The sequence below is a fragment of the Ochotona princeps genome, chromosome 25 (assembly GCF_030435755.1).
Source record: "Ochotona princeps isolate mOchPri1 chromosome 25, mOchPri1.hap1, whole genome shotgun sequence".
Classification (NCBI taxonomy): Eukaryota; Metazoa; Chordata; class Mammalia; order Lagomorpha; family Ochotonidae; genus Ochotona; species Ochotona princeps.
Window position 1 is genome coordinate 24673872 of NC_080856.1, and position 17179 is coordinate 24691050.

At 48.8% G+C, this 17179-nt stretch overlaps 1 protein-coding gene across 1 annotated transcript in view; it reads left to right on the forward strand.

Moving 5' to 3' along the window:
- Nucleotides 1-6177: 6177 nt before the first annotated feature.
- The window catches only part of RHEB (Ras homolog, mTORC1 binding), a 41857-nt gene continuing 30855 nt past the window's right edge, over nt 6178-17179 (forward strand). The window contains exon 1 of the mRNA XM_004594398.3: nt 6178-6798. Coding sequence (XP_004594455.1) covers nt 6747-6798 — 52 coding nt within the window. The 5' untranslated portion in view covers nt 6178-6746. The remainder of the gene's footprint in view (nt 6799-17179) is intronic.

Consider the following 17179-nt stretch of genomic DNA (forward strand, 5'->3'; position numbering starts at 1 on the left):
AAAGGTAGAAGCTTAGCCTACCATCCCATAGCACTGGCCCTTAAGGGAACCATTTTTGCAAAGACAAGTTTGTATGTAAAACTGTCCATCTATTTGACCTGTTATGACAAAGGATCATCGAGTGGGAGGCTTAGAAGCAGAAGTTGATTTCTCACAGCTCTGGGGCTAAGAAGTCCAAGGTCAAGAAGCCAGCACAGCCATGTTCTGGCGAGGGCCCTCTTCTGGGTTGCAGGTCTCTCATGTGGGCACAGGGGCCCAAGCACCTTCTGGGTGCATCAGCAGGTAGCTGAATCATAGGCGGAGCAGCCAGGGCTCAAACTGGTGCTTTGACGGCATGTGGGCATTTTAAGGGTGGCTTAACCTGCACCACAACATATATGTGCAAGTTCTTTTAAAATTTAAAGAATTAGTCTAATAAGTGCCAATAGTTAAGATTGTATTTCCTTCTAGCACCTTTCATTTCCCACAAATCAAATCAATAAATCCACGAAGGTCTATGAGGCTAAGGAGGGAGAAGAGTTTAAGACAGAGCTTCTAGAAAAATCTTGTTAGAGAAACAAGGAAGAAATGAAATCAGCTATGAGACGTAATAGATATCTCATGTTTGAAGGGTTAAGGTTGCCAAATTCTGGGACTGTCAGATCTCTAAGGTCCCAGGACAGTGTGAAGGTTACTGTTCTTACCACACCTGTAAACAATACGTAACCTCCAGCAACATCACTCACAGACTTTAGATGTAAAATATTTGTGGGCCTGGCGCGATGGTCTAGTGGCTGGGGTCCTTGCCTTGAACGCGCCTGGATTCCATGTGGGCGCCAGTTCTGATCCCGGTAGCTCCGCTTCCCATCCAGCTCCCTGCTTGTGGCCTGGGAAAGCAGTCGAGGATGGCCCAAGGCCTTCAGAACCTGCACCCACGTGGGAGACCCGGAAAGAAGTTCCTGGTTCCTGGCTTCAGATGGGCGCAACTCCAGCTGTTGCGGTCACTTGGGGAGTGAATCATCAGACGGAGGATCTTCCTCTCTGTCTCTCCTCCTCTCTGTATATCTGACTTTGCAATAAAAAATAAATAAATAAAATGTAAAATATTTGACCTTTGAGCTATTTAGAACTTTTATTTAGTTTCTAAAGAATTTCTCTCTCTCTTAACATATATTCTTCGGGGCTCACATAGTGGCACAGTGGACGAAGTCTCTGCCTATGACACTGGGATCCCATATGGGCACCTTTCATGTCCTGCCTGCTCTGTTTCCAATCAAGCTCTCTGCCAGTGTGCCTGGGAAAGCGGCAGCAGATGGCTCGAGTGCTAGGGACTCTGCTACCTATCTGGGAGAGGCTGATGGAGTTCCTGGCTCCTGGCTTCAGCCTGCTCAGCCCTGGCCATTTAGGCTGTGTGGGAAGTAAGCCAGCAGGTAGAAGATCTCTCTCTTTCTTTAATTCTGCCTTTCAAGTAAATAAAGAAACCTTCTTATTTTTATTTATTTTTTAAAAGATTTATTTTTGTTTTATTTGAAAAGCAGAGTTACAGAGAGAGAGAGATCTCCCTGTGCTTTTCCTGCCATCACGAACGCCCTTTCTTCCAGTCCCCACCACACACACACACACACACACACACACACACGTGTGTCAGAATTTTGGCCCCAATTCACCAGCAAAAGGGCTTGGTCAAGTCCATCAGTGACCTATGCACAGCGGAATTTGCTGATGAGTTCTCAGCCTCATTTTGCTTGGACTGCCAGCAGCCTCTGACACACATGGTCACTGCTTGTCCTCAAGCCCTCTCCACCTTGGCTTCTGGGACCCTCTCCCTGGGATCCACTCTCCTTTCCCTGGGATCCACTCTCCTTTCCCTTCCCTGCGGCCTCGCCGTCGGACAGCTCTGTCCTCTCCGCTCGCCACGGCTCCGGTTTTGTCCTGAGAGCTCCTGTCTTCACTGCCTGTACTTCCTGCCTGGGTGATTCCATCTAGTCGCGGGATATTATGTGGCATGCCAGCTGATGGGCAATTCTCAAATGTATTGCTCTAACCAGAGCTCTCATCTGACTTCCACACTTAACATCTGACTGCCTATTTGGCATCTTCATTTGGATCTCCCACAGGAATCCCAAACATACCATGACAATAAATAAATTGATATCTCACACCATCCCTTACCCGCCCCGTTGAAGCCCCTGCTGTTTTTACTATTTACTCTAAGCTTATTTTATTTCAAGATGCTATTTCAATCACTGCATCTCTTTTTAAAGGAATAACATATGTAAAAATAAACATGTAATATATATAAATGTATATATATATATATATAACATGAATGAAAAATAAATAACACTCCCTTAAACGGCCCATAAGTTAAAGAAGAAATCAAAAGGGAAACTAGAAAGTATTCTGAACTGAACAAAAAATAAAAACATCAGCTTGACAGCAAGAAGCGGCTCATCTCCTCTCATCCCTCCTCCTCAACCACCTCTCCTCCAACCCTGTCCCTCTCCACCCTAATCAGAGACCCACATGGATCTGCAATCCCCTTAATTGAGTAAACAATCTTAAAGTAGTACTTTTTAAAACCCCAAAGCATATCAAAATGTGTGAGATGCTGGAGGCCATGCTGTGGCATAGCGCGTCAAACTGTTTGCTGAGACAGCAGCATCCCACGGGAGCACTGTTTGGGTCCTGCCTTGCCCACTCCCAGTCCATTTTCCTGCGCACATGCCTCAGAAAACAATACACGATGCTCCAAATGTTTGGGCTCCTGCCCCCTGCACAGGAGACTGGGCTGGGCCTTCTGACGCCCGGCTTCAGGCTGGCCAGCACTGACCATGGCAGACATTTGGGGAGTGAAGCAGTGGATGGAAGAGCTCTCTTTGTCCCTCCCTCTCTGTTTTTCAAATAAATAATGTTTTTTTAAAATGTGTAAATCGTTCAATAGATCTTGGTTATCCAAACTCTATTGCAAATAGTGGCAACTCAACCAAAAAGCTCTCCTCAGGTGTGGAAGATTTAATGTGTGATTGGGTTGGGTGGCAGTAAATTACATATTGTAATCATTAACAATAATTTTGATTCTTTAAGTTTACCCATGTATTTCTTTAAATTTTTACTTTTAAACTTAATACATATACCTTATAGCTGTGTTTTTCCTTTTAATTGTGGAAACTTTAAATAACAGAGTAGCTAAAGTAGTGCAACAAACCTCCATGAACCATGTCTTTAGTTTCAACAAGTCAATTTCTAATCAATTAAACTTCATCTAAATTCCCACTCCTCCACTTGCATATTATTTCAAACAGAATCTTGGGCATTGTATCATTTTATCCATAAATGCTCCAGGATGTGCTCCAAAGACACAAAGCTTCTAAAAAAGAATTATTGGGCCTGGTGTGATGGCACAGTGGCTAAATCCTCACCTTGCAAGCACCAGGATCTTGTATGGATGTCGTTTCATGTTCCAGCTGCTCCATTTACTATCCAGTTCCCTGCTTGTGGCCTGGGAAAGCAGTAGAGGACGGCTCAAAGCCTTGGGACCCTGCACCCGCATGGGAGACCCAGAAGAGCTCCTGGCTCCAGATTGGCTCAGCTCTGGCCATTGTGGCCATTTGGGGAGTGAACCAGTAGGTGGAAGATCTATCCTCTCCGTAAATCTGATCTAGCTTTCCAATAAAAATAAATAAATCTCTTTTTTTTAAAAAGGTACTTAAAAAAAAAGTTCTATTTTTTTCTTCCTGTATACCAACAGAAGGAGGGCAACCCGTTGGACAGAATCTGACACAAAGACAATTCTTTCCGTGGGACGAAACAATCCGAACATGTTCGTCAATTGTTAATTCTATCTATCAATAGGTTATGACTGCTGTGGCTGAATTCCACATCCAAGGCATGGTTGAGGTCCATCAGACCCACACTACCCTAACACAAGCCATCACGTGTTTAAGACAAAGACCTCCCTTGCCAGCTCGCCCCAGCATCTTCCAGGTGCTTCTGCAGAGGTTCCCAGGGGCGAGCCCCGAGTACCTTGCTCAGAGTGGACGGTAGGGTTCTGCAGGCCAAAGACTGTACAGGAGCCTTCCGGTTCAGGGCTTGGGCTGGTTTCATCTGCAGATCTGACCCTACAGCAACATTTTATTGAGTGCTCCGACAGCTGATTAATAAATCAGTCTCCACAGCAGCCAGAACAAATGGCCACCAACTGGGTGGCTTCAAGCAGCAGAAATGAGCTGTGTGGGTTCCAGGGCCAGGAGTCTGCCACCCAGGCATCCCCAGGGCCATGCTGCCTGCTCACGGCTCGGCAAAAGGATCCTGCTTCGTCTCTTTCAACGTCAATGAGGCCCCTGGTTTGATGTCACTTCTCTTAATTGACGCCATTCTCTGACAACATCACATTCTGAGAGGGAGAGGATCTCAGTATGTCCTTCTGAGGGAGACACAGTTTAATCCCTGACAGTTGAGAATAATTTACTGTTCCCATACAGCCTGGGCGACTGCCCGTGATCAGAGTTCTTCGCTGGGGCGACTTCCTCTCCCCACTACCGGCTGTGTGTGAGGACTGGAACTGGCATCCTCTCCCTCTGGTGGGAGTGCTCCCTGGAACACCATAGCTTGGGATCTTCCTCTCAGAGGGCAGGATTTGCTTTTGTTCCAGTGCACAGGAGGGACTTGCTCTCCCAGCACTGGCTTTTGTCCTCAATTCAGTCGAGAAACTTTAATATAATCAAATGAGAGGCAGGTGTTTGTACGTTTGTTACAATTGTGTTTTGAGTCTGGCTCTTTGGCTCATGGCTAGCTTCCAGCGACCCTGGGAGGCAGCAGGTGATGGGCTCAAGCACTCAGGGGTCAGCCAACCATGTGAGAAAACCAAACTTGAGCTCTGGGCTCTGGCCTAGCCCGGGCTGCTGCTGGAGGTATCTGGTGAGCTAATCAGTGGTCAAAAGAGACCTGTCTCTCTACCTTTCAAATAAATTCCAAAAAAAGCTCTTTTAATAGATTCTTAAACATTAAATACAGTGTATATTTTCACTAAGACAAACCATAGCATTTCGAAGATATTTTAAAGTTGGTCGTCTTTGAGATGTCAACCTGCAGAACGCTAAGGATGCAAATGTATACCTTCCCGAGTTTTGGGGGGCGGGGAGGAGTTTTGGGGGGGCACCGGCTTAGGCCTAGTGTTCCAACTCAACACGAGATCTTCAATCAGCAGCCCAGGGCGCCTCCAAGTTTCCTCCTGTTTCTGCCCAGCCCACCTTCGTAGGGAAACAGGGCTGTCTCATCAGCTCTCAGTATCTGCAGCCTTGGCCAGGGAACGGGGGCAGGTTTGGACGGCTGTCGGGGCACCTGCTGATGTGGCTGAAGTCTTCAACAGCACCCTCACTTTCTCCAGTGTTTCCTCCTTTATTTCGAGGCTTGAGGCCTTCCCAGTTGATTTGCCTTTCAGCGCTCCACTGAGCTGCCCCAACTAGACCCCCCTCTGAGATAAGTGACTCTTGTCCACGGACATTTTTGCTGAAAATAACGCCAATGTTCGGGAGACAGGAGCGGCAGTCCACCCGGCAAGCTTTCCTGTCCTCCCCCACGTTCTTGAGTGTGACCGAATTCCACGTTTTCCTCAGGAACCAGCCACCGCGTGGGCACAGGCGCCATCCTCCGTGAGCCAAGCCGCGGGCCCTCGTGTCACAGGATGTCACACCAGAACCCGCGAGGCTCGCACCGGCTTTAATGAAATTCCTGACATTTTGAATTAACGTGGCTTCCATTCTTCCCACAGTCCTTAAGCCACGGGTGACAATTAATCAACACCTACACCCCCAGACCCAGAATTGGAAACGCTAATACAGTTACACTACTAAAAGGGGGAAAAAAAGGATGAAGCACGAACCAAACCTCTGGCAACCGACAACCCACACACAACCCGCCACCGCCACGCACCTCGAGCCTTTTTAGGGCTCCGCGAGAGCAGGTCCGCCACAGGGCTCCCCGTTCCTCCAATCACGGCGCTTCCCGCCACTCGCCCCGCCCCGCGCTGCCTTTGGCCAATAGCTGCGGCGATATCGTCAGTTTCTCCGCCCACTGCCCGCCCGTCGCCAATTCGAAGCCTTCGAACCCCGCCGGCGCCCCGGCGCCCCGACGCCGCAGCTCCGCAGAGATGTATTTTTAGCACCCCGGGCGCGTCGACCCGCCTCTGGACCCGCCTCCTCGTTGCCTTCCCCCAATGAGAAACGGAGTTTCCGCTGCGTCATCGCGCGGGCGGGCGGAAAACGCCCAATCAACGCCCGGAGAGAATTGGCGTAATTAAAAAGCGGCGGCGGAAGGAGGTGGGAGGGTCATGACGCAGCGAGTTTTGAGTCCTGACTTTTCCGGGAGCCTGTCGGCGTTGCCCTTTTTTTCCCTTTAAAGTACAGCGTGGTCGCGACGCGTCGTGCGCGCCCTCCGTGGGGCGGCGGCGGCGGGAGGAGCGGCGCTGACGCGGGCCCCGGGAAAGGGGGCCAGCCGCGGCGCGCGGTCACGTGGGCGTGTTGTGGGGGGAGGGGCGGTGTCGCACGGTCGGTTCCGGGCGGTTGGAGCGCGCGAGCGAGCGAACGAACGAGCGAACGAACGCGAGCAGCCGCGCCCGCCGCCGCCGCCGGGCCTGCCCTGTATGCCGCTGTCGCCCGGCGCGGCCTCCGCCGATCGCCCGCAGCAGAAGCAGCAGAAGCAGCCGCCGCGGGAAGCGTCGCCGCCGCGGTGGATGTGGTTGGGCCGGGGCTGAGGAGGCCGCCAAGATGCCGCAGTCCAAGTCCCGGAAGATCGCGATCCTGGGCTACCGGTCTGTGGGTAAGTGGGCCCGCGACGCTCGGCGGGGGAGGACCTCGGCCCGGCTCATGGCCGAGCCGACCAAGTTTTTAGAGGCGGCGCGGCCATGTGCCGGGCGGCCCGGGCGGGAGCCAGAACGGGCGGCCGCCGCGTTTCGTAACCACCATTTTGAGCAGAGGTGGCGGCGGCAGCGGTCGGGGCGGCGACCGCGCTGGGCCGGGAGGAGGTGCGGCCGGAGCTGTCTGGGGGGCGGGGAGCCCCCCCAAGCCGGGTCTGGGGCGGGGGAAGGCGGCTGCGGGAGCGGCCAGGACCGCCCGTCCCAGGTGGACCTCGCACCTGTCTCGGTCCACCTGCAGCCGCAGCCTCCCGTCACCCCCACCGCCTCAAAATCACCTGGTGGGATCTTGACAAAGGAAACCTGCGCCCCTCGGTGAAGTTCAGCGTCTAAAACAGAGCCAGAGTTGCGCTGAGGGGTGCCGAGGGCGAGTTTCCCACCGCCGAGACCCAGGGTCGCCCCCTCCCCCTTCCTGAGAGCCTGAAAGTGCTGCACATCCTGCCCGGGGCCAAAATAGGGAGAGAGCATTTTCTCATCTCTCAGTGCCCTATTTTTCGTAATGAAAAAAAATATAATAGTAAGGTCGGGAACCTGTATTCAGGCTGTCGGAGTCCTTCGAAAGTCGCTTTTTTTTCTCCCTCAAAAGGATGACCCACACGTGAAAGTGTTTCTGGCCGTGGCTGCTTTGCTGGGGCTTGGGGGGCTGGCGCCTGGAGTGTCCGAAAAGGAGTGGCAATGCTGGGACTTGGCGGTCGGGCTGGGGATCGGGACTGGAGTGAACAGGCTCATGGTTTGTTTCCCTGCGTGTGTGTGCCCTCGGACTCCCCCGCTTCCCACCGCCGGTGCCAGGGGCTGTGTGCCCTGACCCAGAACCAGCTGTGGCGCGCTCCCTCATCCGTCCCATTCTCGGGGTCCGGGGCGCTGCAGCCCCCGCTGAAGCTGGCTGGTGACAGCCCTGGAGGAACCCGGCAGCAGGCTTTCTGGCAGGTGCCGCTGTGAACCTGCCAGCTGGCCTTTATTGGCTGCCTTCTCTGGGGTTCCTTGGCACCTGGAAGAGAGGGTCCGGGGCAGGCCCTGGCTGCTGAGTGCCCTCTGACGAGATAGGCAGTGGTAACTAAGGGAGGAGAGAGTGACCATCACCTGGGTTACCTGATTTCAGGCCAAGGAAAAGGCCTGCGGATTACGGCTTTATTTGCTCCTTGACAGTTTAGAAACGGTGATTCCGGTTTCAGTGAGCAGGTCTAGAGTTTGAGCACCGTTTGACTGACACTGCTAACTTGGCGTCCGTGGGGGTGCGGAGGAACCTCGGTCCCTGGTTTTCTGTGCCCTGGATGCGTTCTGTGACCGCAGTCTACTCCATTTTCTACAGCGCGGCGGGATGAAAGTACAGAAGTTCGACTGTTTCCAGTGGCAGGTTTACCTTTATTATGAGCCAGACTGTTTGGTAGTTGGTGGGGTCTTTGTCAGGAGGAAGGCTGACCTTCTGCCACCATGGTTGTGCCCACTGGTCACTCTTGCCACAGTTCTTCAGTGTTCCCGCTTTTGGTCATCCTAACCTGTCTGTCTGCAAACGGTGTTGTACTTGAGAAGTTTGATTAGATGTGTCTAATGTTTTGTCACACTAAGCTGTTGTCGTTGACTGGGACTAAAGGGTTGCAGGGAATGGCTAAACTAACAGCCACGCTTTTTAAAATGTTCTCTTGGTTAAATATTTCATTCTGGTTCAGAATACGTGGCATTGTGACTTAATTATTATTACTTAATTATTATGGAACTGGTTATTATACAGTGTAGCATTAACACTGTTGTAACACTTGGTTTTGAAATTTTGGAGGGTTTTTGGAAAAAAAAATGATAAAAATCTGGAGAATACTCGGATAGTTTATGCAACAACCCCCACCCTTACCACCACCACCCATTTTATCTTGTTATTCGTTATTTCCCCACCCTTCCCCCCTCCCCCCGTATTTTGTCTTGTTATTTACAATATTGAAGCTTTTAAGCCCGCAGCCCCTGTAACTCAGTCTGACTTTGAAGGAGTGCCTTGCGTTGCTCCAGTGGTGGCCAGATGCACCAACTCATTCCCATTCCACAATTTGCTCCCTCATAGGGGTCAGTAAATCCAACTGAACTGAAGGTGTAGTGTCCCCAAATTATCTTCAGTCTAGTACATCTTTCTCTGGAATTTCACAAACAGTTTCCCATTAGACTATAATCATCAGGAGTTTGTACCTCTTACATGGGGTTGATAAGAGGATGACAACATAGGAATCTGGAAGACTATAAGGGGAAATGAAACAATTGTGCGGTTTAGTGAAAGGCAGTTCAGTGAAAGTACCCGAATTGCTATCTTGCTAGAATGCCATGGGGTGCGATTGGAGCTTTGTCATTAGGACTTTCCATGGCTAAATGCTACTTTAATTTCCATCACAACCTTATCCGTACCGACCGCCATCCCCGAAGAAACCCTGCCCAGGAAGGAGCCCACTGCCCAGTCTTTTCCTTTCTCCTCAGCCTCTGGCAGCCACTCCTGGATTTTCTGTTTATTTGCATTGACTGATACTGGATGTTTTATGTAAAGGGAGTCACGTTTATGTGATCGTTTGTGCTGGGTGGTTTTGCCTTGGTGAAATGGTTTCCAGTTTCATCCATGATGTGGCATGTGGCGTCGTTATTTTGTTCCTGTTTATGACTGAGTAATATTCTGCTATGTGAGTGTGCCACATTTTTTTAATGTATTTGCCAGTTGGATATTGGGTGACTTCTACTTTTTGGCTGTTATGAATCATTACAAGCATTCTTGCTCACGCTTCCATGAGGACGTGGATTTCCGTTTCCCTTGAATATTGCTAGGAGTGAAATTGTTGGGTTGAGGAACAATCAGACCGTTTCCCAAAGCAGTTGAGCCTTTTTTCTTTTTTCAGGTTGATTTCATTTGAAAGGGAGAGTTAGGAAAAAGACAAAGAGGTCTTCCATCTGCTTTGTTCACTTCTCAGATAACTAGCTAAATGGAAGCCAGGAGTAAGCCTAGGGTTCCATGTGGTCTCCTGAGCTGACGCGTTAATAGGGTGCTGACTAGGCGGCGCTGTCCTCCCTGGCGTCGGCTCACCCCACTATGCTGTAGCATTGGCTCCCACAGCAGTGGGCTCATTTCACATTCCCACTGACAACAGTTGATGGTTTTAATTTTTGCGTGTCTTCTTCAGCATTGTTGAAAGCATTGCTTTCCAGCCTCGGTGCTTGTGAAGCCCCGTTGTTTATTATTTGTAAATTTCCTCTCATTTGTGTGTTATTTTTAGTGGTGTTCTTTGGAACAACTTTTAATTTTGAGGTCAGGTTTATTTATTTATTTTTGAAGAAAAATTTAAGCAACTAAAACATAATCTGAGATTATACGAGTATGTTTTCTTGCAGACATTTTATACATCGGGCCCTTATGTAGGGTTTATGATCAGCTTTGAGTTCTTTCTGCTTGTGGGGCGAGGGAGGGGAGGGCTGTCCCTTTGTTCTTTTGCTTATGGAGATCAGGCTGGCTATATGAGCCCCTTTCATTACAAAGACTGTTCTTTGTGGGAAACATAGTGACCATGAGCTTGACGTAGGTTCATGTAGGGACTCTTCCTACCCTTCAGTCTGTCTCCCTGGAGTACCAGTCGCTCACAGCATTGATTATAGTACTGTAGTTTCATAGTCAGTTTGTGAGGCCTTTACCTTTATTTTTTTTTATGATTTATTTTTATTGGAAAGGCAGATTTACAAAGAGAAGGAAATACAGAGAGAAAAATCCTCCATACACTGGTTCACTCCCCAAGTGGCCGCAACGAACAGAGCTGGGCTGCTTGGCAACCAGGAACTTCTTTCTGGCTTTCCCACGCGGATGCAGGGTCCCAAGGCTTTGGCCTGTCCTTGACTGCTTTCCCAGGCCACAAGCAGGGAGCTGGATGGGAAGTGGAGCTATCTGGACTAAAGCCAGCACCCATATGGGATCCCAGCGCGTTCAAGGCGAGGACCTTAACTGCTACGCTATCTCGCCGGGCCCAAAATCATTGCTTTTTTTCTTAAGATGTATTCATTTACTTATTTGAAAGTTAGAGAGAGATCCATCTCCCATTTTTCCCATCTGCTGGTTCACTCCCACATGGCCCCAACAGCTGGGCTGCAGGCCAGAAGTGCCGTCCAGGTCTCCTGCATTGATGGCTGGGCCCAAGTGCTTAGACTGTCATACTCTTGCTTTCCCAGGCACATTAGCAAGAAACTGGATCAGAAGTAGATTAGATAACGATTCAAATCGGCACTCCCATATGGGATGCCATCATTTCCATTGGCAATTTTACCCACTGTGTCCCAACCCTAACCCCTGCTGTATCAGGAAATGTCTGATTTTCAAAATACCCGCAGCCTCATTTGCTTCTGAATTTGTGTTATTTAATGAAATACAAGATGAAAATCCAGCTTCACACAGGTGTGTAGTTGGAAAGGGGTAGAATACCTTAATAGCTTTTCGGCAAAATAGATGTCCTTTGATTCTCCCTGAAACCCCATAAGTTAATAGGTTTTTTTTTTTAAAGATTTTATTATTATTGGAAAGGGGGATATACAGAGAGGAGGAGAGACAGAGAGGAAGATCTTCCATCCGATGTTTCACTCCGCAAAGTGAGCCGCAACGGGCCAGTGCGCGCCGATCCGATGCCGGAAACCAGGAACCTCTTCCGGGTCTCCCATGCGGGTGCAGGGTCCCAGTGCTTTGGGCCGTCCTCTCCTGCTTTCCCAGGCCACAAGCAGGGATCTGTATGGGAAGTGGAGCTGCCGGGATTAGAACCGGCGTCCATATCGGATCCTGGGGCGTTCAAGGCGAGGACTTTAGCCGGTAGGCCACGCCGCCAGGCCCAGTTAATAGGTTTTAAGATTTTCGTCTTGGTTTTTTTTTTTAAAAAGATTTATTCATTTTATTACAGCCAGATATACACAGAGGAGGAGAGACAGAGAGGAAGCTCTTCCGTCCGATGATTCACTCCCCAAGTGAGCCACAACCGGCCAGTGCGTGCCAATCCGAAGCCAGGAACCAGGAACCTCTTCCAGGTCTCCCACGCGGGTGCAGTGTCCCAATGCATTGGGCCATCCTCAACTGCTTTCCCAGGCCACAAGCAGGGAGCTGGATGGGAAGTGGAGCTGCCGGGATTAGAACCGGCGCCCATATGGGATCCCGGGGCTTTCAAGGCTAGGACTTCAGCTGCTAGGCCACGCCGCTGGGCCCAGTTAATAGGTTTTAAGATTTTCATTTGGGCCCAGTGTTTCGGTGGAGCAGGGTAAGCTGCTGCCTACTCCAGTGCCCCAATTCACAGCACTGGCTCAAGCCCTGGCAGCTCTGCTTCTGCTACAACTCTGCTGATGCATCTGGGAAGCAGCAGCAGGTGGCCCAAATATTTGATCCCCTTGCCATCCACTTGGGATGCCCAGATGGAGTTCCTGGCTCTTGGGTTCAGTCTGGCTCCATCCTGGCTGATGTAACCATTAGGACAGTGAACCAGTGAATAGGAAATCTTTCTCTCTGCATTTGAGATAAATATTCAAGTTTGTTTATTTATGCTTCTAGAGAGGCAGAGATGCTCCAGTCCGCCTGTTCTTTCCCAGAGTGTCCACAGCAGCCGGGGTTGGGCTGGGCTGAGCTGAGCTGAAGCCCACAGCTGGGAGCTCAGTCCAGGCTACTCGTGTGAGAGGCAGACACCTGCTGCCATCTGAGGTCTGCATTAGCAGGAAGTGGAGTCGGAAGCGGGATGCCCTGCTGGCCAAACGCCCTCCCATGCTGAAATCATGCTGAAGGGTTTGCCTGAATTTGTTACATTAAATGCTGCTGCCTGCTTTATACTGTGAAGACTTCATAGTGTTATTTGGAAAATGCTGATTCACTGTTAGGTAGATCATTGCATATTCACATATTTTAATGTACAAATATTTAAAAGTCACATTTAGAAAAAAGATTTGTTTTTATTTCAAATGGCAGAATGACAGGAAGGGGATGGACAGGAGAAATCCTCCACCTACTGGTGACCTCCCCAGGCAGCTGTCCTAGCCAGGGTGGGGCAGGACCACACCTGGGAGCCATGTCTGACCCTGCTGTGTTGGGGGCACGCCAAAGCCCCTGGGCCATCCTCTGCTGCTCTCTGTGTGCATTAGCAGGATGCTGCCTCAGAAGTGGAGGCGCTGGGGCTGGATCCATTGCCCAACCCGCTACCCCAGAGTGCCAGCCCCTAGGAGTGATGCAAGCTTTCCCAAATTCTCACTTACCTCTTAGGAGGGTCAGACTTTATTTTTAGCTGCATGTGCCAGTTTTTTCTTGAATAGACAATTTCACAATTTCATTTCTTTAATATATAAGAAAGTCTCTGCTAGAACCCCATGATAGTTTGTCTGATAGTTTGTCCGTCATTTTTGCAAGTGAGAAAGTGCAGACCATGATAAAAGTGGCTAGCTCTGGCCATTTCTCAAAGCAGTTGCACAGGTGCTTTCCTTGGAGGCAGCCATCATACTTCATGATGGATCCAAGGAGCTATGCGCACGTGTCTTGTTTCACCATACGGAATATTAAAAGGAGGAGACATGTGATTGCTCACATCCCACATCACAGGTTCCAGCTGCTTTCCACTGCCTGCGCCCTGAAGGCCGAGGTCTTGTGTCTCAGGTGACCTGAGCCTTGCCACCCATCTGGGAGCCTGGCTCATCTCTGATTGCTACAAGCATTAGGGATGATTTTGGTCTCTTTACCTCTCAAGTAAATGGACTATTTTTTTATAAAGAATATTGGGCATGGACGTGGTGACAGTGGGGTGGAAGCACGGCTTGGCATTCCCACGTCCCGTGTGGCAGTGCCAGCCCCCAGTCCCGATTCCTCTTGCCTTCGGACGCAGCTCCCTGCTGCAGCACCTGGGAGGTGGTGGGTGAGTGCCAGACCTGTATGCAAGACAGAGCTGTCACTCTGCGCTGCAGAGTACACAAAGATGTTCTCAGCAGTCAGAATTCTTTTTTATTCTAAGATTTATTTATTTTTATTACAAAGTCAGATATACAGAGAGGAGAGACAGAGAGGAAGATCTTCCGTCCGAAAATTCACTCCCCAAGTGAGCCGCAACGGCCGGTGCTGCGCTGATCCAAAGCTGGGAACCAGGAACCTCTTCCGGGTCTGCCACGCTGGTGCAGGGTCCCAATGTATTGGGCCATCCTCGAATGCTATTCCAGGCCACAAGCAGGGAGCTGGATAGGAAGTGGAGCAGCTGGGATTAGAACCGGCGCCCATATGGGATCCCGGGGCTTTCAAGGCGAGGACTTTAGCTGCTAGGCCACACCGCCTGGCCCAGCAGTCAGAATTCTTAAAAATTGAATCATTTTTACTGCTCTCACAGGGACATTGTTAGTGAAAATAGCTTTGGTTTTTTAAACTTAGTGCACCTGAGTGAAGAAACTCACTTGCTGCTTAGTTCCTAGCCTCCTGTTTTGCTTCGTGCCGAACGGTGCCAAGTTAGATGGCTTACTGTGTTTGGTCTGTAAGTGCAAATGTGCACAGTGTAAAAGGCAAATAATATATTAGGATTGCTATGAAAGGAATTTTGACTTCTTGAGCCCTTGAAAAAATTTCAGGGAGACCCCAGATGCCTGCAGACCACATTTGAGCAGTTAAACTATGGTGTGCTAAGATTTTGCTACTACCATTGTACAAACATGAATTGCAAGTGACTGCATCCTGATGATATTCAAGAAGATATTAGTATTTTTTTTTTAATTAAGATTTGCTTATTTAATTGAAAGGCTGTTACAAAGAGGGAGGGAGAAACAAAGAGAGGTTTTGTTTGGTTTTTACTGGAAAGGCAGATTTACAGAGAGGAGGAGAAACAGAAAGATATACTATCCATTGGTTTACTCCCCGGATGGCTGCAGTGGCTGGTGCTGAGCCAATACAGAGTGGGAATTTCTTCCAGGTCTCCCACATGGGTGCAGGGTCCCAAGGCTTTGGCCATCTTCGACTGCTTTCCCAGGCCAGAGGCAGGGAGCTGGATGGGAAGTAGAGCAACTGAGACACAAACTAGTGCCCATATGGGATCCCAGAGCTTACAAGTGAGGATTTGGCCAATTGAGCCATCACACTGGGCTGAAGAGAGGTGTTTAATTCGCTGGTTCACTCCCTAGATGGCTGCAAAGGCAGGGACTGGGCAGTGGAGCAGCTGGGACAGGCCCAGTTCTGTAACATTAAGTAGACAAGGCTGGTGAGGTAGGAAAGAAATTGGCTGATAAAAAAAAACAGAAGGAGGACTTGGCGCCATAGCTGTACACTGATTGCTCCACTTCTGGGATAGCTGTCTTAGGACCCTGCACCAGTGTGGGAGACCCTGAAACAGCTCCTGGTTTCAGATCAGTTTAGTTCTGGCCATTTTGGCCACTTAGGAAGTGAACCAGCGGTGCAAGATCTTTCTCTTTGTGTCTCCTCTCTGTATATCTCCCTTTCAAAAAAAAAATAGATCTTAAAAAAAGAAGAAGAAGAAGAAAGGAAGGGAGTATCCTTGTGAAGCGTAGTGAGGTGGAAATAGGATGTTAAACTGGGGAGGTAGTCAGGAACTTGATTATCCAGGGCCTTGCATTTCTTCTGCAAAGTAAATTGTGAGTTACCAAACGATTGAATGTTAGATATCTCTCTGCCAGTTGACTTAATGTCTGATTGTGTTGCTATTTGGGTGGAATGTTTTTGGATTTGGTGATGTTAGTTAAGTTACACAACGTTAAGTGAAAATCTCCAAGGGTGGCAGCAAATCAACATCCATGTACTAAGAATGTCGTTTGAACGTGAAAGCCTCAGGATGAAATTAACGAGCAACGTGAGACGCGACCACCTCTGCTTGTGGTTGTGGAAGTCACAAATGTTGAACACTTTCTTAGTTTAAGGTTCAGAATGATGAGTTAATAGCTTTGATATTATTCATGAGTGGATTGTACTTAGTTATTTCAATGAATCAGAACTGAACTTGGACATGATTGTGCAATTTAAAACATTATGAAATCGTTAGTAATCACTTTGAACCTTTATTCTTAATTCTAGTTTATTGTGTGGTACCACACTATCTTAGCAGTTGGTGCTTATAATACTTACGGTCTATCTTGAAGTCAAACTGTAGCTCTGAATAGGTATGGACAGGAACTGCTTGATTTGGAAATGTAACTGTCAAACATAAAGGTCCTTTTAATATTCTTAAACGTATATTGGGCATGTGATAAAAGAATTTCCTGCAAAGCCTTGGAATTTTAAATTGATATTAGTTTAGAACAGGCAGTGCTAGAAGCCTTTTTTATTGTGCTCTCTGGGCTAGTTAAAGCAGGGTGATTTAAGGGTGCTGATAAAACTGATTGCTAAGTGTGCCCTGCTTCCTTCATTTGCATGTTAACAGGAATAGAATTGATGTGCCCTTCTAATTTCTCTGAGACAGCTCCTATCCTCTGATTTATTCCCTAAATGCCTACAATAGTGAAGGCTGTACCAGGGCTGGAGTTGGGATCTGGGAATTCTGTGCAGGCCTCCCACATTGGTAACTTGGAAGGAGCTCAGGAACTTGAGCCGTAAGTGCTGTGTCAGGATCTGCATTTGCGGGGAGCTGGTATCAGGAGGCAAAACTGGAAATTGAACTCAGGTGTTGTGATGTGGGCACCAGGCACCTCAACCACTAGGCTTTATCTTCCTTCCTTCATTAGAGAGAGAGAGAGATCTTCCATTCATAGTTGGGAGTACGCCAGGGCTGAGTCAGCAGCTTACAGCTCAACACAGGTCTCCCAGGTGGTGCGAGGCCATGCGCTTGGGCTGTCTCCACTGCTTTCTCAAGAGCATTAGCAGGGCCCTGGGTGGGAAGTGGAGCAATGTGAATTGAACAGATGTTCATGTGGGTATGCTGGGGTCTTACTGGACCTGTTTAGGAACTTCTGAAAAAGAATTTGATACTCTAATAAGATGTATAATCTTGCTTTTTGCAGGATGTAAACTACACGATAGCTTAGTAAGCTGTGAATGCCTTGCCCTCAGCACCACCTCTTTCACCCTTTGTCTCTGTTGCTCTGGTTTTCAAATTTTTAAATTTAGTTTTAATTAGGTTCTCTGCTTTATGTGATTAAATAAAAAACATAAATGACAAAAATTCAGCTTTGGCTAATTTTCAGATGTGAGTTCAAGTAGGAAAGGAAGCACTGTGGAGGTTCCAATCCTTGTAGTAGGAAATCTTCCATTGTGATAAGGGGATCTTCCGTTGTGATAAGGGGAGTTTCTGACCTGGCTCAGATGACCCTGTGTACATCAAGGGCAACAATACCTGACACTGG